The 25,156-nt window shown below is 39.1% G+C and overlaps 1 protein-coding gene across 2 annotated transcripts in view; it reads left to right on the forward strand.

The window, feature by feature from the left end:
* B3GLCT (beta 3-glucosyltransferase) overlaps nucleotides 1-25,156 on the forward strand; it is a 119,722-nt gene that overhangs the window by 40,490 nt on the left and 54,076 nt on the right. For both annotated transcript variants that reach the window (XR_005832370.1, XM_040621937.1), the window contains exons 5-10: nucleotides 3,556-3,632; nucleotides 4,111-4,222; nucleotides 10,765-10,901; nucleotides 17,734-17,797; nucleotides 22,921-23,040; nucleotides 24,699-24,768. Coding sequence is in view for 1 of the 2 variants with exons in the window: in XM_040621937.1 (XP_040477871.1) it covers nucleotides 3,556-3,632; nucleotides 4,111-4,222; nucleotides 10,765-10,901; nucleotides 17,734-17,797; nucleotides 22,921-23,040; nucleotides 24,699-24,768 (580 nt within the window). In the remaining variant the exon portion in view is untranslated. The remainder of the gene's footprint in view (nucleotides 1-3,555; nucleotides 3,633-4,110; nucleotides 4,223-10,764; nucleotides 10,902-17,733; nucleotides 17,798-22,920; nucleotides 23,041-24,698; nucleotides 24,769-25,156) is intronic.

Raw genomic sequence — 25,156 nt, forward strand, 5'->3', positions numbered from 1 at the left:
CGAATGATGAGACTGAATTAGACCATAAACTCATGTACTGCTAGGTTTATACTTTGAATTAAGGTTATGGGCAAGTCACAAGCATTGGGAAATAGTCCGTCGAGAAGGGAAAAGGCCAGCAGCATGAAGTTAAATTAGTTGCATTCTTTCCAGACAGAGGTACAAAGAGTAAAGTGACCCAAAACCAAACCTGCCTAATAATTAAAGTTATTTATGATATTTAAATATTGATCTGTTTCCATCCATGTTCAAGTGTTAGCTCTTTCATTTATACTATTAATATTTCCAGATATAAAATTTTCTTGGTTTTCCTTCCTTATCAAGAATGATGGGCTATCTCCATTCGCAGAGCGTTGTTAGAATGCTCAGCTGTGGAATCGAACCCCTTTGCCAAATACCGGTGATGGATTTGTGTGAGAACCAGGGAACCAATTAGAGTGTTGATTTTGAAGGTGATTGTTCTTCATAATTGTTAGTGGCTTTAAGTGTGAACATATACTTGATACAACATGTGTTCAGAGGAAGTACTGACTGCACGTTCAGTAGGCTTTCTGACCTCAAAGTGCTTGTTGGGGACCAGTAGATGCTGATGGTGGAAGTGAAGACAGACTGGTTCAACGAGACAAAGGGTTGACATGAAAGTTTAGATTACTGTTCAACTTTTTCATTTTCTTCCCTTTTTCAGTCATTTGCCCACGGTACGCCCTTCGTATTTTTAGCCCATTTATGCTTGCCTCTGTTATGGCATTATCTCATTACTGATAGAATTTTGCCTTACCTTGTAGGTTTGGAATAGTAGTATTGTTGGGTGAACAGGTGTCATTTAGATCGACAACAGACAGTGCCGTAGGCATGGGTGCCTTTACTATACCTTTTACTCCAAATGGCACTGTTGATACAACATTTTCTTATTTTCTTTCCCTTTGATATTTCATTTGAAAACTCTCTCAGTCATCCATCCTATTACATATTAAAAAACTTGCATTGCATATAAAAGTGCTGCAAGCTGGGTATGGCAGCTGTAAGGAGGTCTAAGTCTGGTGGTGGTGTTTTTTGTAACACACAAATTCTTAGAAAGAGCATTAATTATTATAATTCCAAGTAGTAAAAACTGAGGTAAGATCATTTGATAGAAAATTTTATTGTGACCTTTTAAATTATTTTACCTTAGAGGTGCTAATACATAAGAACACGTGTGCATATGTATTCACACAGAATATATATATGTACACATGTGTATAAATACACACACATATGTGTGTATATATAAAAAACAAGAGTAAAAGCTCTTGGGCCTTTTTGAGGATTCGTGGATGAAAATTTATTTATAATTTAAATGACCTTCGGTTAATCAAGAATTAAGACCAAGTTTTTGAATGTCAAGGTAGGTATATTTTTAAGAACAAGGTATTCATACACCTTTGGAGACAGTTACCAACACAGCCCACTAGTTTTTGAAATGTTTCTATTTGGAGATAGGTGGGTACAGAAAATTTGATTGCCATTTTCGTGTTCACTGACCGAAGCAGATATGAAACCCAGGCATATGATTTAGTAAACAAAAAGGAATGGGGATAAGGATGATTATAATTTACTAGTAATCCATAGAGTTTATTTTAGACTAGAATTTTACTCCTTTGTGCTAAGACTTTGCCTTTTTACTTTTATTGTCGTGACAGATTGTTCATAAGCCTGTCTTTGCATCCTTGCCAGGAAGGTGCCCTCACAGCCTCCCTGTGATACCTGTTGACATCACTTTTATACTTTCTGTAACCAGGAAGGATAGGACTTGTATGGAAGAAGACTTCTGAGGTGTATTCATTTTTCCTCAAGAAACTTTTAAACCTAAACAATGTTTTAACTACATTAAAGGATTTTAAAAGCATAGATGTAATACTTTGGTCATCTTGACACAAAATTTTTCATTTTTCTGGTTCCTTTCCAGTCTCTGTTCATATATGAATTTGTTTTACATATTTGGAATCCTGTCTGTTTTTCCATTTAACATAAAGACAGTTCCATGTTTACGAAGTCTTCATTATTATACTTTCAATTGCTACACAATAGGTCATTCATTTTTTTTTTTTAAGTAGTCTCTATGCCCATCACCCAGCGTGGAGCCCACCACAGGGCTTGAACTCACAACCCCGAGATCAAGACCTGAGCTGAGATCAAGAGTCAGATGCTTAATGGACTGAGCCACCCAGGAGCCCCTACTTATTTTCTTATAAAACCTTTTAAAGTATTTGCTGTTTTCTTTCCTAGCTAGTTCATATTAGCATGCCATAATTCTTTGAAAGCTTTATTCAACTATTAATATTAGTTTTCTTCACACATGATTTTTGTTCTTATATAATCCCTCATGAATATACATGTATCTATGTATACATATATATAATATATATATAGCCATTTCTTAAAAGTCAGTGAAAATTACTGCATAATTCATAACCAACAGCAGGAAAGCCTGGTATTATATTGAGTATACTGACTAACTGTTAATTCAGCCTTTCAGTTGTTTTTTTCCTGTCATGTCATATTGCTAGTCTGATTTAACCTTTGATTACTATTCTTGCATTTCATATTTGTACATGAAAGTTAAAATAAATACTACATAAAATAAAGAAATGAGACTTTATTTGAAAGTCAGTTCCAAAGATTTATATTGAAAACCATTCTCCTGAAATAATGAACTTATATGAACTTAAAAGCTGGTATGGAATCTACATTAGTGTAGTAATAGTTCAAATACTTAGGCACTTATTCTCAATATCTTTTGTCTGCAACAGCTATCAAGAAACTGAATAAAACACAGAATATACTAAAAGTTTGTTGGGAGGGTGGTATTCAAGCATATTATTAGATCTCTGACTTAGGGCTTGTGATAACGTGAGCTAACATTCGTAGCCTTAAACATATTAATCTCTCTCTTTCTCTGTGTATATGTATGCATATTTATTTAACCACAGATGTGTCTTGTTTCTGAATCTTAGTTCCTCCTATGTTTATAAATTTTCAAAGTCTGTTATTACTATTATTGTCTGAGTACCTAAGGGTTGTATTTCTAATATTAGACCCTAAACTCTTCATTACCATGGTATTTTAGTTTTTTAAGGGCACTTAAATTTTTTTTTACATGAGATAAATTGAATATTATATACACCCTCTTGTTTAGCTGATGTGTTTCACTTTCCGTCTGCTACCTATGGTATGTATAGTGAAAGCTGTTTCTGTGCCTCTGTGTTATCCCTGACTGCTTCTGAGCTCTTCCCTTCTGGTCACCTTCGCAAATTTCAGGTCAGCTCCTGGTATCACTGAAGACCTTTCTTGGAGTCTTTAGCACTGTTCCATGCGTAGGTGATAAAGAGGTTATGTGGAGTCAGCCAACATCTCTCATTTCTAGCAGCTCCTGAGGAGAAGAAAAAAGAGAGTAGAGTAAAATGTCAGGTTTCTGAAAATACCTGCCTTTAAAAATTGGGTCTTTTTTTTTTTTTTAAATCGGAGTGATCATATTGTATTTTTATTTATTTCTCCTCTTTAATAATGTTTCTTTAGGAACTCCCCAGAGTCCTTCTTCTTCACCAGCTGTCTAAGCAGGAAGGTGCATGGACCATACTTCCATTGTTACCACAGTATGTTTAACTTGAAATGTGTGAATTTTGACATTTCTACCTGAACATTCCAATGCTCCCTACTTTTCTTACTGAAAGTCAATAAGTAAAGTAAATTTGAACTCTATTTTTTAAGACTACTACATTACCCAAATTTCTTGATTCTTTTAATCATGGATGGCTTCTGTTTTTAAATATGTTGTTTTCTTAAAAGCTAAAATGTTGATAGATTTGATATTTATATTTGAAAATTATCTACCTTCTGGACTGGTGTTGTTATGGAGAGAATTAACTTTAAGAACTCTAGCTGTTTTATAAACCATTAGTATCTGGCTTTCCAATAAGCTGAAACTATACATTGAAGAAAAATGTAGGGGAAAAAAATCTAGATTTCTTGCCATTTTGTATGTCTTTCATCCATTTCTTGCTTATTAGTTTTAAACCTTACCATAAACTCATTTTATAGAAGTGATTACTATAACCTATTTCTCTTTGTCAGCTTTTCTGTAACATATAGCAGAAATTCATCGTGGATTTTCTTCTGTGAAGAGGAGACAAGAATACAAATTCCAGAACTCTTAGAAACACTCAGAAGATATGACCCATCAAAGGTGAATGTAATTTTAGTACCAGTATTTATCTATTGGGGGAAATGCTTAAAAGAAGATTTAATTTTGATTAAGAGGTTTTCCAAAGTAATAAAAACACTTAATTTAAAATTAAAAAGGATGAAGTAATAGTTGAATATCTAGAAGCAATGTTAAAACAATTCTTTTTGAGGTTTTGTAGCTTTGGAGGGATAGAACTTATAATGGACCATTTTTAAATGGCAAAATCTATTTATATGTGTTAGCAGTTTCAGAGAGTTAAAAAGCTATAACCCAGAGTTAAGAAATAAGTTTAAATTGCTTATTTCTCCTTGTCAACAATGACCACATATTATTTTAGATGAGAAGTATTTCTTGGTTGCCAGCTGTGTATGAAGCACTGTGATAGCAGGGGCTAGGACAGGCAGACAAGGATCTTGATGACGTGGGTGATATAGACTGACAGGAGAAAACAGACCATTAAGGAAACAATGAAAAGTGAGAGATCTTATACTCAGGGAAATACAGGGTGCTGTCAGAAGCACATAGCAGGGCATCAAACCTAATCCCCGAGGGTCAGGACAGGAGGTGACCTTTAATCTGCATCCTGTAGGATGAGTAAGAGTTAATAGGAGAGAAAGAGTGTTTTAAGCAGAGGGAACAAAATTTGAGAAGGTCTGGAGGTAAGAAGGGGTGCATCTCATGTTAGAAGTCCAATGCTAAAAAAAAAAAAAAAAAGTCCAATGCTACTTTCTGTGTCCTACTTTTCATATTTTCAGATTATATTTTGGGCAGATATGATGTAACAGTTGGCTCTTGTTTATTTCTTAGTCTCTAGCACTGAGCAGAGTGTTTAACACTTAATACGTGGTCAGTGAGTATTTGTGAATGACTGATTAACTGTGTAATGTCAGCTTTCCTGCTGGGCTGCGTGGTGTCTCAGGAGGATGCCTTGGAGATACATCGAGAGTAATCAGGCTCTTCATTTCTCCTGGAGAAGCCTGGGTTATACCCAGATCACCATATGGAATCCTTTAAACTTAGAATAAGTGGAATTGGGCCCTTTCGGGTACCACTGGACACCTGCCCCACCTCTATTCTGGTGCCCACTCCAGAACTAAATCATATTTAATGAGAATGTGGGGAAGGAAAGGTGGTTTCTGGGTGCCGCTTTGTTTATTGTTGCAGACGAATAGTGTTGGGCAACAGTGATGATTCTCGAACACTGGACAGTCTGTTACCTTAACAAAGCCGCTGGTTTCGAGGTTCTTCAAAAACCGCAGTGGTCCATTATGATTTCTCTTTTTGCTTTTGCTTTCAGGAAAGATACAGATATAATTGAATGAGAAGGTTGTTAGGTTAAAATGAAAAATCCTTCAAAGGAGAGAAGAATTATAAATGTGTCTTATCCCATCTTTTCAGATGATGCTAACCAGCATCTATGTACTTTGGCCATGTTTTGTGTAAAACATTTGTTAGGCTGTTATGTTTCCTTTTGACTTGAGAAAAACTCCCAAATCCTTTTTAGAATGTAGGAGTTTTAATCTCCTCTTAGTGTTCATTTCACCTGGAGATTATTTTTCCATTATCCATAGCTCTAATTCTTTGCAGAAGATGGTGACTCACTGTGCTTTTTAATGAAAATTGGAATGATAAATTTAAAAGTTCAAAGCAAGTTCATGAAAAGCAAGTACAGAACAGAGGTAAAATGAGATGTTTTCCCCCTCTTTTCTGAACTCAACCTTTAAAAAAAATCTAGGATGCTTTATTTCTTTTGAAACTAGCATTAGGAAATAAAGATTACATAACGTTCAAGTTAGCTCAAACCGGTATGCTTTTTTCCCCTACAATTTGAAATTTTAGAAAAAAGCAAAACTGGCTTTGATACAAATAAACTATATTAAAATAATAATTAGTGTGTTAGAGCATCAGTCTTTTTTTTTTTTTTGGATTCTGATGTTTTTTCCCTTCTACATCTTTCTGTCATTCTTACACAAATTTACACTGTTATACAATATTTTAAATGGAAAATTTAAATCTTTATTAAAATAATTAATCTTTGTTAAATTGCCTTTCTAGGTGATTTCTGAAAATTTCCATATCTTGCTGGAATCTTTCTTCTTTTCCTACTATATGCTTTTAATATGAATGTGCATTTGCTGAAATGTCTTGACTTTTTTTTAATAGAGGTGAAACAGAGGTTCTGGTAAAGAGTAATTCTAAGATACTAATAGAACATTGTCTGAATTGTTATTTTACAGTTTATCTTGATTATAATTGTCTTGACTGTGAAACTATTAAGAAAATTGTTAAGAAGGGTGGGGGAGTGCCTCTTTCCACTGATTCTATATAAATTTCTCCCTTATTTTATATAGTAACCCCTCCCCCCAATATTGGAAAACAATCTTATATACTGGATAATAGCTGGACACTGCCATTAGGAGTTAAAACATTGAAACATGTTCTGCATAAAATTATGTTTGCGGCAGGAAATTCTAACAGTGAAGGATTAGTAAGAAAGGTACTGAAAATCTCCTGAAGTATTTTATTTTCTTTAAACAAACTGTATTGACATGTTATGTTAAATGTGACGATTTTCGTGTCGGGTAGTGTTTAGCAGTTTGAGAAAGTCCCATGTCATTGATTTTTTTAAAAAGATCTTGAATTTCTATCTTAAGCCAAAGCCAGTTACCTTATGATTATCCCTCTTGCCCAGTGATGATTTAAAATACCTGTAAAATGTCGAGAAAATCATGGTGTAGCTCTATAACCCAAGCTCATAGTTATATCAATGGGTTGCATATGTGTTCAGTTATGACCTGTTGCTGAAGTGACCAAAACCAAGAGTCTGGGAGGTATTTGGGACACAACCACAAACAGAAGAGATAATATGGTGTCCCTCCTGCTTTTGTTTTCTGATAAGGAGCGGGCAGAGAGGTAGGGACGGTTGGATAACAGGGAAAATATGCAAAACGTTTAGCATTTAGGGTGCTTGATTTAAATTAGTTTCTCTAACGGGGTGGTTGCCATTTGAAGCTCTCCTGGACTTGCTCCATTCATTTAACAAAAGCTAGTGAACACTTATTACATGTTAGGTCTTCTGGTGGGGATACAGCGGTGAGCAGAATGGACGGTTTCCCTGCCAAGGAGGGGGGTATTCTTGTGGCAGGGGAGATAGGCAAGGAGCAAAAATGCAAACAATGTGTCCGATGGTAGTAAGAGCTACGGAGAACAAGAAAGCAGAATGAGAGGGATAAGGGATAGATTGGGGGTGGGCTTACTATTCTGTATAGAGTATCCGGTCACTTTTGAGCAGAGTATGAAGGAACCAAGGGAGCGAGCCATATGCTCCCTGCTCCTGTACCAAACTCCCTACTGCATACCCTCCACTTATCTGATCGCAACCTCAAATTCAACATATGCAAAACTGAATTCTTAATGCCTCTCCCATCTTCATTCAGTCTTTCTCATCTCAGAAGTGGCATCATGGTCTATCCAGTGGCTCATATAAAAAAACCTAGGACTCATGATTTATTCCTCTTTTTCCCAGGAGCCTATGTTGGCATATCCCATTGAGACTACCTCCAAAATACATCTTCTTCCATCCTTTCTCCATATTTAATACTGCCACTCTGGTCCACCCTACCATCATCTCTTGCCTTGACAATTTAATTAGAGTCTCCTTGCTGGTCTCTTGGTTTCTACTCTTGCCATCCTAATAATCTAGCCTCTTGGTAATTCAGATCATACCACTCACCTCTTCAAACCCCCCCCCTGGTTTCCCACTGGGCTAAGATAATTTCGCTAGATTTTAGGTTGGCAGTGATTTTCTTCTATCACCGTAAAGATGTTGTTCCGTTGTCTTTTACATTCTGTTGTTTCCATTGAAAATTCAACTGTATGTCTTGTTTTAGTTCCTTTAAAAGAAATGTGCACACCCATCTCCCCTCAAGTTACTTTTAAGATTTTCTCTAACTTTGGTCTTTTCAACCAACATATGCCTCTGTGTGGTTTCCTCTATACTTTATTGGTGTTTATACAGCTTCTTGAATCTATGGCTTGATGACTTTTGTTAGTTTTAGAAGATTCTAAGCCTCTATTTCTTCAAATGTTGATTCCATTCCATTCTGTTTCTCCTATTCTGGCTTTCCAATTTCATGTGTTTTAGACCTTCTCACTGTTTCTTATATTGCTTTTATTCTCTTTTCTGTATTTTCTTCCTTTTGTTTTCCTTTGTGCATCAAACTGAATATATTTTACTGACTTACTACTTTTCAGGTCACTAATCCTTCCTTCTCTTTTGTTTCCTAACTTGGATTCCTAACTTCGATTATTGCATTGATCAGTTTTAGAATTTCCATCTGACTTTTGTTTATTATTCTAGCTCTTTGGCAAAATTCTTCATCTTTCCATCTATTTCCTTAAATATATGAATAATACTTATTTTTTTTTTGATAACTGCGGTTATCTGTGCATCTCTATTTCTCATTTTTCTCTTTGTTTTTGTCCTGGTGCTGTTTCTTGGCATGCCTGGTAATTTTTCACTAAATGCCAGATATTTTATGTGAAAAATCAAAGAGGCTGTGGATGATATCCCTAGGTACAGGAGGATTTAATATTCTTCCGGGTTTTAGACCTTGTTTGGGTACGTCTGTTTACAGACTGCCCTTACTTCTAGACCTCTTTCTTCCAGCACACCTTGCACCTGGGCCTTGGGCTCCCCAGCACCCCTGCTGAAGCCTTTGTCAGCAATTAGGCTCTCTACTGCTGCTTTCCACTTGGTTCTTGTCTTTTCTTTTTTCTTTTTCTTTTTTCTAGCCTAGGACTTGAAGGGAAATCACATGAAGAATTTGGGGCTCGCTTTTCTGGATCCTCTTAAATCTCTACTTCCTTGGCAGCCTCCAGCTCCAACCCCTCTCTCAGTGCAGCAAGGCTGCAGTGTCCCAATTGCTGCCTTCTGTTCTGTACCATTCTCTGCTACAGGAACCAGCAAATTCCTTGAGGGTAAAAGGAGGTGACTGCGGGATGGGCTTCCCTTCTCTCTTGGATATTTGCCCTCATCTACTATCTGTCTTTGTTTTCTGATGCCCTCAATTATTTGGTTTAAGTATTTCCAGCAGCATTCATACTTGTTCTCAGTGGGGAGCAGGTCTGAACCAGACTATTCTGTTGTGGCCAGAAGTGAAAGTGTTCCACTGCCCTTGGAGTAAAGTCTGCGTTGCTTCCCACTAGCGTCTGAAATCCACCCTGGGCTGTCTGCTGCCTGTCTCTTTCATACCATTTCCCCCTATCCAGTATATTCTAGCACACTGGACTTCCCTTTTCATCATAAGTATCAAGCTTGTTCTCACCTTGGGACTTTGTAGTAACTGCCTTGATGGCTCTTCCTGGGGTTTGTGCATAGGGGGCCCCTTGGTATTATTTACTCCCAGTTCCGTTGTTAGCTCCTGAGAGGTTTCTCTCTCCTTCCAGGGAAGTCCCCAGGCGCTTTGTTTTATTTTCATCCTAGCGCATTGCAGTCACCATCTGACCCTACTTTACCTACTTATATTCTGTTTCCCCACTATTGTGTAAGCTGTGTTCCCACCTGGTGTGGAATAAATGTCAAATGTTAATTGATAACAATAATAAATGTTAATCGAGTGAATGAATAAATGAATAAAATAGGCACTAATTCTGGAAGGAATTTTTCAGATTCTTCTTTGCAAACCTCAGTAGGGCATAAAGGAGCGCTGTTTTCTTTGCCTTAATAGTATTTTGATATGGAATTTTCTGTAGAAAACCACTTTCATATGTTTATGGCATAATGATGACTAACATTTTGTTCATTCTGTTGATATACTAAATTACTCTCTTTGTAAAGATTATGCCATGTTCATTATCATAGAGCATTAAATATGTTTTTGTTAAAATTCTTCAGAAAGTAATAATGTATGCTAATTCTCTATCACCCAGAATACTTAATTAACTAGAATTAATGATATGACTTTTTTTTGGTCTTGTATGAAATGGCTTTTTAAGAAAATGACATTTTATTTATTTATTTTTAATTTTTATTTTTTGGATGTACATTCAAAATTTTACTTTTATTTATTTTATTTAAATTCAATTAATTAACATATAGCATATTATTAGTTTCAGAGGTAGAGGTCAGTGATTCATCAGGCTTATATAACACCCAGTGCTCATTATATCACGTTCCCTCCTTAATGCCCACACTCAGTTACCCCATCCCTCCACCCTCCTCCCCTCCAGCAACCCTCAGTTTGTTTCCTGTAGTTAAGAGTCTCTTATGGTTTGTCTCCCTCTCTGATTTTGTCTTGTTTTATTTTTCTCTTCCTCCCACTTTGATCCTTTGTTTTGTTTCTTAAATTCCACACATGAATGAGATCATATAATTGTCTTTCTCTCATTGACTTATTTCGCTTAGCATAATACCCTTTAGTTCTATCCAGGTTGCTGCAAATGGTAAGATTTCATTTTCTTGATGGCTGAGTAATATTCCGTTGTATATGTATATACCACATCTTTATAAGAGAATGACATTTTATATCTTTATTTAACAGGAATGGTTTTTAGGAAAAGCATTACATGATGAAGAATCTACAATAATTCACCATTATGCCTTTTCTGAAAATCCTACGATTTTTAAATATCCAGACTTTGCTGCTGGCTGGGCCCTTAGTATTCCACTTGTAAACAAGTAAGAATTTATTAGACTTTGTGTGTGTGTGTGTGTGTGTGTGTGTGTGTGTGTGTGTGTGAGAAGATCGACTTTTATTTCACTGAGTACTGTAATTGATAGATCTTGGGTGAGTTTTGCAGTGGGAGGCAGCGTGTGGTGGAGTGGGAAGACCTGGAGCAGGAGCTGATCGATACCTGAGGGTCTTGCTCTATCACATACTGGTCTCCTCAGACTGATTACTCATCTGTTCTCTATTTCCTCTTTCTAAGTTGAATAATAAATTGTGAGCCCAAGGGAGGGCACGTAAGTGCATTGAGAACTCTACTTCCACAAGTGTTATTACTATTATTAATGGATCTAGTTAACTATAGGTATGACTTTGGTCATCAGTAAGAAAACAAATCTGTAACATGCCTAGGGGTGGGAGTTGATGGCAAATTATGTACATGGGTACACACGTTTAAACAGGGGGGACAGTTATCAGAGGCTCTGTAGATATTCGTACCTAGCTAAGCATAATTGCATCATGCTTTTTTCAATGTGAAAAGTAAAGATAATTAAGTCATATTTCAGGAGAAATATGATCATTGACAGGCTCTTAATTCGAATGCCTCAGATTAATTATGATGTGTTTTTGTTCTTTAGGGAATGGAAAGTTGATAAAGCAGTTGAGGCCTTTGTATCCTCAAAGATGGAAGGGTGTCTGTTATTTCTTACACCAAGTGTGCTGTTTCTGGGGTTTTGAGTCTTGGAAAACTTTTTAGCCCATTGTAGACATATAAGGTAGTAGTACCTTGTCATTTGTGGCTGGCCAGCCCTTACTGACAACTCATTTGACATTCGAAAGTTTTTACAGCGTAAGACCTTCTTTCCCAATGTGGAATCCGAAAAGGACAATAACAACTCCTCCATGTTGTATAGCCTTCCCTCCTATAAGACAGCAGCTACGTGAGGTGGGCTCCATTAGGTTGATGTGCTGTGGAAAATCTGTTTTGGGAACTGAGTTATATGGAGGAGGAGACAGTGAGACAATGCGTGGTGGTCCGTTCGGCTTGAGAGATCATGATAGAGGAGGGGTCATTTGGAGGCTGCAGCTGAGACAGTAGCTTCCTGAGGTAGCAGCTTCCTGATAGTGGCAGAGGCCACAACTCCTCGGCTACCCATTTCTGTAGTATCAATCTGGAGGTTGTTCTTAGAATCTCAGCCTAGAGTCTCTTTATTCAGACTTTCCAGTAATTCTGTGAGCCATCTATATGCATTTGTAAGTGTAACTTTGTGCTTAAACTGGCCAGAGTGGATTCTGTTATTTCCAACTACAGCGTTTGACCCATGGGCCCGTCCTGAGAATACCGGGCAAGGATACCCTGCCCCCAGCCTGTGCCAGGCATGCCTAGGAGGCCCACACATTTTCCCTGCACTGTTCTTGGAAAGGTTGGGCAGGAGGGGAAGGGGAACGAGAAGAGAAAGTTGTCATTCCTTCCTCACCCTGCACTGCCTGGCTCTACTCTCTGCAGGAATGAGGGAAGGATAATTTTGTTTCAGCAGTCCTGGGTCATCTTTATTCTCAAATAAATTAAGCTTGGGGTTTGCTGTGGCTTGAGGACCGGGAGCCCCCAGGACACTCTTTTCCCACTGTGTCCAGCAGCCTGGTGTTTGGGCCCAGTTTGGCTACCTGTGTTCAGTCTGGACTCTCCAGAGCCGTGAGCAGCATATTCCAGCCCTGGAGCTTTTCCTTGTGCCTTCCAGATTCTTCTCCCCCATGGTAGCCTTCCTCCCCGCTGTCCTCACTCTCTGTACTTAGCTTCCTAGACTGGAATTATACGGACTGACCCTCTACAGAAGTTCCTGTGGCTGTGACTTCTCTGACTTGTGGGTTAGAAGCTCTTTCTCAGTCTGTCTCCTGTCTACTGGAGAACCAAGTCCCTTGAAAGAGGGACAAGTACAGCTATAACTGTTCCATGCAGTGCTCTGAGCACAGATGCCATCTTCTTCCCTCAAGGCTAAAGAGAAACCCACGGACCTGCAAAGACCCTATACAGCAACCCTGGGATATAACCATCTCTCTGAAGCCAGTATGACCCCCTTCTCCATCCTGCCCTTCCAATCCAGGAGGCCACTCATCCAGCAGACAAATCCCGTAGTTTAGCGAGTATCACTTCTTTCCATCCCCCATCAAGCAAGGACCTTGGAGGCCCCTTGATGCTGGATGCAATTCACCTTTTACTGAGTTTGATATAATAATTATTGCTTTCCTTTTGACTTACTTTTAAACCAGGTGGATAGAAGTAATCTGGGTCGAACACATCTTGGACTCCTCGGATCCTCTTAAAGGACAGTTTAGCCCAACTTATTGCTTGGCACGCAGACAGTTCTGTTCTACAAAACCTGTTCTATAAAACCTCTTGGGCCTATGAATTCTGCCCACTGCTTCTAAGCTGGAGAGGCAGCCAAAGTCCTGGCAGGTTCTGTTGGCTCTGGCTTATGCTCGTCTTCTAACTACCTCATGCTCACCACGCAACTAACTGCCAGGGGCTTTGTGAGCTGGGGCCCAGGCTCTGGATTAGCCAAGATATTCGTCTTATTAAGGGGACACTGTTATGGATGACTTGGCGTTCTCTAGAGGGAGTCGCACTGGCGCATGCTTCTCTTCTGTCATCTTTACGGAGTCATTGAAAATATCTATTGACAAGTGCCGCTTTCTCCCTTTCTGGTCAAGCTGAGCTATATTTTCTACCGAGATGTGGGAGAGGACCGAGGGCCTCATGTCACTGCAGTAGGGTATGTAAGGGACTACATAAGGGAATTGGGGCCAAAAGATTAATCGTTTGTACAAGTTCCGAAAATTTCCAGCAGTTCCCCCGTAACTCCGGCGTGATAGAGGAATCCTAAGGCACCAGTTAACCTTCTGCATTCAGTGTCCTCTGCTTCCACAACACTGAACGATTGCCAACAAACTGCCCAGTGTTTGTAGTTAATTAATATCCATGGTCTTCTCTGTGCTTCTCCTCCCTTTCCCCTGCCAGCAAAAACAAAACAGAGTGAAAGCGTAGGCTCTCCTAGAGTACCAAATGCAAAATTCTGGTTACCTGATACCGTATTTCCTTTTTCTTGTGATGCAGACAAGTAATCAGACAAAACATGATGTAACCCATTTAGCATAGCAACTATCTTATGGCCAAGATCTATTTAAAAATGGTTTTCTCATAGGAGATTGTATACATTCTTCAAGAAACTGGTATTATACTTAGAACTAAAGGAGACATAAAGTATAAATTAGCCCCATTGGCTGCAAAATTAGATCTTCCCAATTGGTTTTTCCCAGTTCCAAAGCTAATGTGCTGTTTCCTCCTGTTATTAGAGACTATATCAGTTAGCATGCTGGATTAAGGAAATGTGATTATGTAATTGAGGGTGAGGTCTGTGTTGGTTGATGCAGGAGTTCAGCCCTGTTACTGAGGATGCTGGTTCTCACTCTCTCTCATTTTTAGTACACAGCCTCCTGAAACCACATACAGTATCAGTTCATCCTAAATCTGGTTCCTCTTGTGATTCAAAGAAAAAGGGCTAAATGTTTTTGTTTGTTTACGTTAAGCAATAGAGAACCTCTCTAACCATTGGAATATAAGTGCTTATCTTCAGTCTCTAGCTGGGTCTTGTCTGATTGAAGTTGGTTGGGTCCACTTCAGGCATGTAGCAGCTCCCAGACCATTAATGCTTGCAGGGAATTTCAGTGCTTTGGTTGGGATCAAACTAATTCTGACCCTGGAGCCCATTTATTGGGCTCAGTAATTAGAAGTCTCTTAGGAAGAAGGGAGGGGAAGCTCTGTATTGTGTAGGCAGTCGACAGCGCCCACTGCAGTAGTGGTGAGCCCTTTTCCCTCCTTTCCATGATTTTATGGCCCACTCGTAGGTAGGACAACTGTTTACAATTACTTAAGGGTTTCTCCTGCTCAGATCATCAGAAAAACTGGTTACTTAAAAACATTTCATGACACACACTTTTTTAGATTTTTCCCACCAAAAACATTATTTGCCCTGGCAATCCCACATGAGTTTTGAATTAACACCACCTAGCATTCCTGGTGACCCCTCTGTGTGATCTTCTAACGATAGTGTCAATAAAAGAACACACTTGCATTTTTGGAGAAATTTCCAGTAAGATGATCTCTTCAAATAGGTTGATGTTACTGGTTTTTTCTCTTGTTTTTCCACCAGTAAAACTTACCTAGATTTCTTTCAATATTTTGCTCCTTTGACTAGCTCACAAATGCAACTGTAAAAGTCAGCTAGGAACTTCCAATATGGAGTTGAAGGGCCCCCCTGTCTGTTTTAAGTTTCCAGTCTTGCTGGTTGTGTCTTTAGAGCTGTGTTATTGAGACATGACTTAGGTAGCCTTCTAAAAATAGGAAAGCTGAATATTAAATGTCGTATTTGCCAGGAACTGAATATTTAATGAGGAAATATTTTATCTAAGTAATTGGAATTTCTGACCTTAATTGTGTGGGTTTTTTTTTTTTTTTTTGGCATTGTTGGTTAATGAAATTAGCATTTGGAAAACCCCTGTGCTATCTTGTATAGAAAAGTAAAACCTAGTTCCCACTTTTAGAACTTGTCTTTTAAATTAGATGAATGCCCTGTACACTTTTAGAACTGGAAACACATTTGCAAGGTGACTGACTTAGGCTCTGGGTGTCAGTGAGGCTGACTCATCGTGACCTTTATCACTTAAGGTTGTGGTAGACTCCATGAGCTGCTAGACATAGACACTTAAAAATTCCAATGTACATCTCTGTGTGTCCTCAAATCAGACATTGTCCATCTTAAAGAAATTCAGTGGTCTTCAAGTTTTGCCCCTCTGAATTTTTCCCCAAATACAAATTTTCAAGAATTGAATGAGAAAGAAACTTAAAAAGTCAAAAAAGCAGAGAGCATGTTTAGGGCAATACGTCAGAGGTATTTTATCGTTTAGGAAGCTTAAGGGGCCTGTGATGCACGGCCGTCTAACAATGGATGTCATATCCATTGGGTTCCCGTCCCAGCTCTGTGTCCCTTGCCTGTGGCAGGAAGCCCAGGTATGACTTTTTCTGTCTTCAGAGTCTAAATGTGGCCTGATCAGATTTTGAAGGCCGTTGGCATGAGTCCAGATTCCAAAGTTACCTTGATATTGTTTGTTTATAAAAACTGGCTTGTAAGACTTCAAACTGGATAAGAATCCGCGCCAGGGAAGAATTTTTTCTGTTAATATATATTGGAGTGTGTCTGAGAACATTGTCTCTTTACGTATCCTCACCCACTCCTACTGACAAATCTGAGGGCCGGCATTGAGCAGGGATGTGACCGAGATTACGTGCGCTGTTTGGAGCCACCTGCCACCAAGTTGCACTAATATCTATCCCAAGACAAATGCTTTAATACTAAACATAAATTATAACCTGTGTCCTTTCTTTCCTGTAAGTAAAAGTAAATTTTTAAAGAAATCTTGGGGTGCCTCGGTGGCACAGTCAGTTAAATGTCTGACTCTTGGTTTTGGCTCAGGTCATGATCTCAGGGTCCTGGGAATCGAGCCCCACTTTGGGCTCCGTGCTCAGCGTGGAGTCTGCTTGAGATTCTCTCTCTCTCTCTCTCTCTCTCTCTCTCTGTCTACTGCTCCTGCTCATACTGTCTCTCCCAAAAATAAATTAAAAATAAAAAAGAAATCTTTGTGGTTCAACTAGGCTAAAAACTCAGTAAAGAGTTTTGAAACTTATTACTACTTTTCCTTTTAAAATCAGTATTACATCTTTGCCCTTAAAATATGTGTTAGGGTGTTTGTAATTGAAACTGACGGTCTAGTCTCTAGCCCTGCGACAGATATAGAGCCGTATGGTATTTCAGCGGTCTGGGTAGGTATGTAATTCTACCTCATGCAGCTTAAAATCAAAGAATATCTTGCCCTCATTCATTCAGGCAGCTCACTGAGTGCCCCTTTTGGCCAGGCACAGTGGGCAGTACAAAGAAGCTGCCACACAGAGGGGGACGTATATACAACAGGATGTAGCATGTGTGATAAAGTTAATGGAGCTTGCTTCCTACTCCGGGAGCAAAGGAAGTTTCCATTTATGCCAGTGGACAAGTCTGGCAAAGTTCCACAGAAAAGATGCCATTGAGTTTGATCTTGAAGAAAGGTTTGCCAGGTGAAGGTTGGGTGTGGGTGTACTAGGCAGCGGGCAGGTGTTTGTCATGGCTATCATGGATAAGTATGGAGAAGCTAGGGGACAGTGGAAGGGAATGATGGGCCTCCCCTCCGCACTGAAAGGAGCCACTGAAGATTTCTTTAAGAAAAGGACTTGAAATTAAATGTTTTTTCTTTCCAGAAACCATATGCTCTCTTCCCCTAAAAACTCCACAAGCTATAGTTCATTTACGTTATTAAAAGCATGAGACTGAAAAGTAACAACTTTTGTTTCTCTATCATGCAAGCTTTACTTTTTCTTTTTTTCTTTTCTGTCTTTTTTCTCTGTCAGGAGTCAATACACTTATCAGGAGTCAATACACTTATCAGGAGTCAATAAACTTTGTGGCTTTGTTTTACATAAGACATTTAATTTATTCTATTGTATTTTATAGTATTTGCCAGATGTTGGAACAGTGAATGCTATATTTGCAAAAAAGCCTTGCATTTATTTCCTACTCAACAAAAATTCCGTTTTCACAGTGCTTTGCCTCAAGGAAATGTGAAATTCTTAATTTTATCTTAAAATGTGTGATTTTAATCTGTTTTCAAACATTAGAAAGTCTCAATGTGTTATTCTTATTCGATACTTCTTCTGATTAAAAAAAAAAAATGCCTCAAATTGTATCTATTTTCTAGGCTTACCAAGAGGTTAAAGAGTGAATCCCTGAAATCCGACTTTACGATAGATTTAAAACATGAGGTACGTCATAGTTTCTTTGTTAAAAGTCTTAGTAATCAAAAATTCATGTGTTTTGATATAAAGGGTGTTTTTTATTCTCTTACAGCTCACTCCTCCCCCCCAGCGCATCTATGTATCTTCTCCCCTCCAAGGTGATTCTTCTCCAGCAAATTAGGCTCTGTAAGCTCATTTGAATCACGTAGGTGGAGAAGGAGCAGTGAAAAAGATTGCGTCTGTGATTCTTGGTTTTTCTTTTTTTTTAAAGCTAGGTGGACGGGTGCAAAGGTGGATTTCTAAAAACATGCAAAACTGCCATTAAAGCACCTTTGCTCTTATTTGCTCTTATTTGGTACTTTGGTTGTGTCTCTGTCCTTGGCCGTCTAGGGCAGAACCGAGCCAGTTGGTCCCCAGCAGGCAGCCGTGGCATGCCAGTTGGGACCCCAGCATCCCCAGCATTTAGTGGACATCTGTGACCAATCATCCTGGAGGCAGGTGTCCCATCATTCATCATTCCCGAATCATTAAGAAGGTTTTGTCGTGGGTTTCATTCACAGGCACATCTGACTGCCTAGAACAGCCCCACCTTTCCCTCTGCAGGAATCTGTATCCTAGGACGGTGGGGTCCATCTTGACACGCCACTGAGGCCAGGAGCACTGGCAGCATGCCAGGAGCCAAAAGGGCATGCACAAGGCTTTACCTTCTTAGCTGTTTGCATGTGATGAGGTAGCTTATTGGGGAAAAAACATACCTGTAAAAAACCCTTCTTCCTTTCCGTAGAAAGGAAAGAACGACTAATTGAAAGCGTAAGTCTGCTTAGATGTTTTTAATGAAGACTGAATTTCGGTATAGATACTCAGGTTCAGGAATCTATTAAACACGAAATACCTACAAAGAATATTTCTAACGAATGTGAAAGGTATGAAGCTCAGTCAAAGTATCTGTGTAATCACCACCTGGCTTAAGAATTAGAACAACCCCAGTCGCTTTGAAGCTACATGAATGTGACGTTCTTGCGTCCCCTTCATTCTTACTAGTCAACGCTTTCTTGAATTCTCTCTTCCTTTTCTTCATCTTTTACGGCATAGGACTGTAGCCCTGAATAAGACATTATGCAGTTTTGCAACCATTTGGACTTTAGATAAACAGAAGTGTACCATGAGTATTGTTCCAACTTGAAACTCCTCCACGTTGATATGGGCGCATCATGGACTTCCTGCCACTCCCTGCGGAGCGCGTCCTACGACTAGAGCAGGAGTTCCTCTAGGACAGAGGCTTTTAAACCTTTTTTTTTTTTTTTTGACTGTGACCCACTTTAAAAAATACATTTTTCACTGCGACCCGGTATATTTGTGTATGTTGTTATTGTGTTGTGTTACTGATTTTTAGCATTATTGTGGTCTATATAACAGTAATTAGAACTATGAGGCTTACTTTGTGGCCTGGTTCGTGTTTACTTTTCATAAATGGACAAAAAATGTATATTGGGGGTATAATATTCTCCTTATTAGATTAAGGAAGAAATAGATTTAATCTAATAAGTTAATCTTCCTTCCTCCCTTCTTTCTTTTCTTCCCTTTTCCTTCTCTTCCCTCCTCCCTCCCTCCCTCCCTTCCTTCTACCCTTGTCTGCTTGATCTATCATTCATCAAGGGAGGAATGGGAAAGTCTTCCATAATAACGGTGCATTTGACAATGTCTCCTCTCATAACTGCCAACTCCTGCTTTTTGCTCTGAGATTACGTTAATTAATTGCATGCAAGTTTAGAATCCTTACATCTTCTTATGAATTCATCTTTCTTTCTTGTCATGCTCTTTGCCCTAACATGTATTTTGTTGCTCTATTTCTATACCAGCTTTCTTTTTGGATTTGCTTTTTAATTGTCTCTCATCTTTTTCTTATAGCCCCTTTGTGCCCTCTTTTAGATGCATTTCTCTTAGAGAGGATGTATCTTTTTTTCCTCTCCGTTTGTCAGTCTTTGTCTTTAAACCAGGTAGCAAATTTACACTTACACTGAACATGATTACCATTATATTTGAATTGATTTCTAACACTTCATTTTATCTTTCCCTCCCATTTTCTCTCTGGCTCTTTTAAAAACTTCCTTACTTTCTATAGAGATTATTTTTTGTTCTTTTTCCATTTTTTCCTCCTCCACTATTTTGGAAGTTCTGTCTGTACCTTACTGGTTATTTTAAATATTTTAACATGCATTCTTAACCTAACAAAGGCTAAGTAATTGATGTCCCAGATTCAAGGGACTTAGAATAATTGAACTCTGATTATCCCCGTCCCTATTTTTTTAAAGATTTTATTTATTTATTTGAGAGGGAAAGAGTGAGAGAGAGAAAGCATGAGAGGTGGGAGGGTCAGAGGGAGAAGCAGACTCCCTGCTGAGTGGGGATCCCCATTGAGGACTCCATCCTGGGACTCCGGGATCATGACCTGAGCTGAATGAAGGCGGATGCTCAACCCACTGAGCCACCCAGGAGCCCCTCCCCTTCCCAATTTGTATGCTCTTTGTTAATTAGTATTTTTGTTCTTTTTTTTTTTAACCCCTCAACTTAAATATTATCTTTATTTTATGTAAGTCACATTTGTATTAGTTTAACCATGTATTTCCCAGTGTCTTTGCTCAATACCCCATCTTACTTCTAAGACCTTCCAGGGAGGATCATTTTTTTTTTTTTTTGGACAGTTTTAAAATTTAAATTCAATAAATTAACATATAGTGCATTATTAGTTTCAGGGGTAGACTTCAGTTATTCATCAGTTGCATATAACACCCAGTGCTCATTCCATCAAGTGCCCTCCTTAATGCCCATCACCCAGTTACCCTCCAGCAACCCTCAGTTTGTTTCCTAGAGTTAAGAGTCTCTTATGGTTTGTCTCCCTCCCGATTTAGTCATATTTTATTTTTCCTTCCCTTCTCCTGTGTTCATCTGTTTTTTTCTTAAATTCCACATATAAATGAAATCCTATGATAATTGTCTGTCTCTGATTGACTTATTTCCACTTAGTGTAATACCCTCTATTCCATCCACGTCATTGCAAATGGTAAGAGTTCATTCTTTTTGATGGCTGAGTAGTATTCCATTGTGTGTGTGTGTGTGTGTGTGTGTATGTGTGTGTGTGTGTGTGTGTGTGTGTGTATATATACACATACCACTTCTTTATCCATTCATCTGTCGATGGACGTCTGGGCTCTTTCCATATTTTGGCTGTTGTGGACATTGCTGCTATAAACATTGGGGTACAGGTACTCCTTCAGATCACTATGTTTATATCCTTTGGGGAAATACCTAGTAGTGCAATTGCTGGGTCATAGGGTAGCTCTATTTTTAACTTTTTGAGGACCCTCCATACTGTTTTCCAGAGTGGCTGTATCTAGGTAGGATCATTTTTATTCTTCTGAGGCACATCCTTTAGAGTTTCCTTCAGTGAGGTGGTACATTCTCATTTTTTTCCCTTTAAAAACATTTATGTCAACTTTGTTCTTGAAACTTAGTTACCTTGTGTTTACAATTCTGGGTTGTCCGTCATTCTCTGTCATCACTGTGGCCTGACTACACTGTGTTCTGGCTCCTGTTATTGCTGTGGTGTTGGGAAATCAACATCGGTCTCATGTGGCTTCTTTGTAGGTCATCTGTCATTCTCCCTGCCTGCTTCTACGATTGTCTTTGGTGTTCTGCAGTGTCACTATGAGATGTCTAGGTGCTGACTTTTTTTTTTTTAACATCCTGCATGAGATTCATTGACCCTTTCTATAATAGGATTGTTACGTAGTTTTTGGAAATTCTCAGCCATTGTCTTTTCAAGCATGTTCTCACCCCCGTTCTCTCAGTTATCTCCTCCTGGATCTTTAGATGTGTGCTAGCTCTCTGAATTTTTCTCTTACATTTCCCACCTCTGTTTCTGCTGTGCTACATTGCAGGTGTTTTGGGGCCTTCATCTCTTAGTTCCCTAATTTTTTATTCACCACTGTCTAATATGCTGCTTATCCTAACCATTAAATTTTTCATTTTAATTTTTTTTTATTTTTAGAAGTTTAGTTCGTTCTTTTTCAAATTTGCTTATTTGATATAATCTTTGAAAAACTTTTTTTTGCTAAAGTTTGAAAATTTTCTCTTTATGAACATGTATTAAATATAGTAATTTTATAATCTGTGTTTGATCATTCCAAGACCTGCCATCTTTTGGGTCTGATTATGTTGCGTCTGTTGGCTCTTGATCACCCACCCATGGCCTTGTGCTTTTTGTGATTTTCCTCTGAGTAGTCTAGCTTGGAACTATATCTGTGGTAATCCTCTGAGTCCTACATTAAGGTGCAGGTTCCTCAGAAAGAATTTCCATTTGCTTTCCCTACTGCTACAGGGTTATACTGATTTGGGACCACTTTAAATTACTGTTTGAAGTGTTTTGGACCACATTGGTGGCACGAATTAGGGAGCCCTGGGTTTTGATTACAGAATCTCAGAGGAGATTTACAGATGATTTTTCCCCTCCATCTAGCTCTAAAGTCCCAGCTTTATGTGGGGTTTGCTCTTAGACACCCTACCGTGGGTGCGTCATGGCTTTATTTTCTTAACTCCTGTCAGAAACTCAGCATCACCAGTGTTCTTTATCCGCCTACTGAGGAAAACTATCTTTGATGACCTTTTCCCAGGCTCTTCCTTTTGCATTTTTGTTCTCACAAGTTCCATATTTTTGTGGCAATTTAGCAATCCATTTAAAATTATTTTAAAGATATTTTATCCAACAGTTTTAGATGTTTTCAGCAAGGCGGTTAGTCAAGGTATGTAATTACCGTACTGCAGAAAACCAGCCTCATGGTAATATTTTCTTTCATCTTCCACTGCGATGTTTTAGAAACCCTAAAATAGCTTCCCTGAAATTACTTATGACAACTTTGGAATTGTTTGGCGGTCAGAATATGGATTCTTGTTAATAAAAGATTAGATTGATCCACATGAAATTACTATTTTTATATATAAAAAAAATCTGTTGAATATTGTCAAATTGATACGGTTCAGTCTAAGTACTCTCTAGAAGTTGTGGTCTGCTTTTCCTTGAGATATTTTGTACCTTCTTACACTTGTGGTGTTGGCCAAGCTCTTTCATTTGTTGCCGGCTCCTGTCCTGACAGATTGCCCTCTACATCTGGGACAAAGGCGATGGGCCTCCCCTCACTCCAGTGCCTGAGTTTTGTACAGAGGCTGTGGACTCTTCTTGTGCTACCACATTCCATTCTTTTCTACCACTTTGTGTAAGTAATAGAAGAAAAACTTCCTTGCACATCAAAGGAAAATCTACATGCTGTGGATAACGTTGTCTAGCACTTTAAGTATCTACTGAAAAAACCCCAACCTTCGTTACGTGCCAGGTAAGAACTAGATAGCGTGTTTCTACTAATAACAGCCCTATGAGGTGAGCACAGTTGTTATCCTAGTTTACACATGAGAAGAGAGAGGACTGAGCAGTACTTGTTCAAGGTCACACAGTGAGTCTGGGGGAGGGGGCGTGAGGACCGCGAGGGCATAGACTCACTCCCGAGCCTCCGTGCGGAACTTCCTGCCACAGCTCTGGAGTCAGCGTGCCGGCAGTCATTTCTCGTGTTGATGACTCAGCTTGTGTCTACTGGAGTATCTGTTCCATTTCCTAGAAGGGCGATTTCACACATTTCTGGTTCTACCTAAGCCTTCTCCTCAAGCCCATCTCCTCTCAGCGGGAGACCTTGATTTGATCTCACCTGCCACTGTCCAGCAGAGCTTTCAGAATTAACTTACTTGTTATGGCATCCCCATGGTCCAGCCCCCAGGATGAGCCTGAAGACCCCTGAAATTCACTAGGATGTTAACAGTTCTTCCTCAGAAGGGAAAATATATCCCTCACCCTCAAGTGTTGTCTGTTCTTCTCAAGGCGGTCACACAGAAGTCTGTGTGTTGCATATTCAAAGACGAATATTTGTACACACACTGCAGTGATGGGAGAGAATCTGTAATGTTTGCTCAGTTCCTAAGGGGGAAATCCTGTCTTTCTAGACATGATGGCTTACTTGTTCTTTAATGCTCTTCTGGGCAGTCTGGTGGGGTCAGCTTCCTAGTGTCTTGAGTAATATGACAAAGCTGTGGTTAAATGTCACTATAATCTGGCCCCAGATGATGTTTGAGTCATGATTGAATATTATCAAAGGCCTAAGACATTTGATTAAAGGGTCAGAACACCCCACAGAGCAGGCCGTGGCCTTAAGTGTAGGCTGTCCACAGTCTCCCTGTGTGCTGCCTTCATCTGAGTGGTCAGCTGGGTCTGGGCTGGCTCAGGGCTCCGTAATTGTCCCTCCTTCTCTGAGCCCAAGTGTTTGAAGTAATCCTCCCTTTGGCAGAAGATAGAATGTTGCTGTAGCCTAGTCTTGGGTAGACAATAAAGGGGCCATAAAAATACTTTCAACATCAAAGTGAGATGGGCCCCACAAAAGGGAGTCACTGTACATGAACACAGCCCACTTGTTCTCTCCCTTTGTCACAATCTTTACCAGCTGGGAAAAGGAAAGGGAAGGTGACTAACATTTATTGGGCAGTTATAATGTGCTGAATAAATGTAGCAGTGAAAGCAGCTTCACTGGTGGCTATTCTGACCATTTTCTAAACGAGCAGACTGAAGTCGAGAGCTGAAGAACATTGTCTGGATGACACACTGTGTACAGGGCAGGGCTGGGATTTGGGCTCAGGTCTGGCTGACGTCAGAGGACTTGTCAGCTGAACTCCAGTTCCTGTTTTCCCCTAGAACTTAATCCTGGAAACAGGTTTGATGTCCTTAACATTGGTGAAGGTCACCTCTACGGCCTGTGAGACCTAACATGGGTGTGAATGTGGGTGTTAATATGACACGGACTCATATATGCATATATGTTTTCTTGTTTTCTAGGGAAATCCAGTGAAGAAAGAGGATATATTTTTTGCAGTAAAAACATGCAAGAAATTTCATGGTGATAGAAGTATGTTTTGTGTTATTCATTTTTGTTGAACTTTGAAAATCCCAACTGCCTTTAAAAAAAAGGAAAGTACAAACCAGATAGAAATTCAAGAAAGGGATAATGACACATTTATTGTTGAAGCGAAAGCAGTTACTTAGTATTCCTCATCATACCAATTCAATCACCAAGATCAATTAGAAGGGACCGTTTTGTATCAAAACATGAGTGGCCCTAGCCCTTCTGAATACTGTTCAGAGCAGTGTTTTAAATTGGAAATGGGAAGGCACAGCTGTGGCAGTCTTGGTCACGATATATGAATAACAATCCATTTTGCGGAATAATGTCCTATTATGTCCATGCACCAGTTCTGAACTGTATAAAGAATGTTAGAGGGGATTTCAAGGTGAGA

The sequence above is a fragment of the Ursus maritimus genome, unplaced genomic scaffold, assembly GCF_017311325.1.
Source record: "Ursus maritimus isolate PB19 unplaced genomic scaffold, ASM1731132v1 scaffold_10, whole genome shotgun sequence".
Lineage (NCBI taxonomy): Eukaryota > Metazoa > Chordata > Mammalia > Carnivora > Ursidae > Ursus > Ursus maritimus.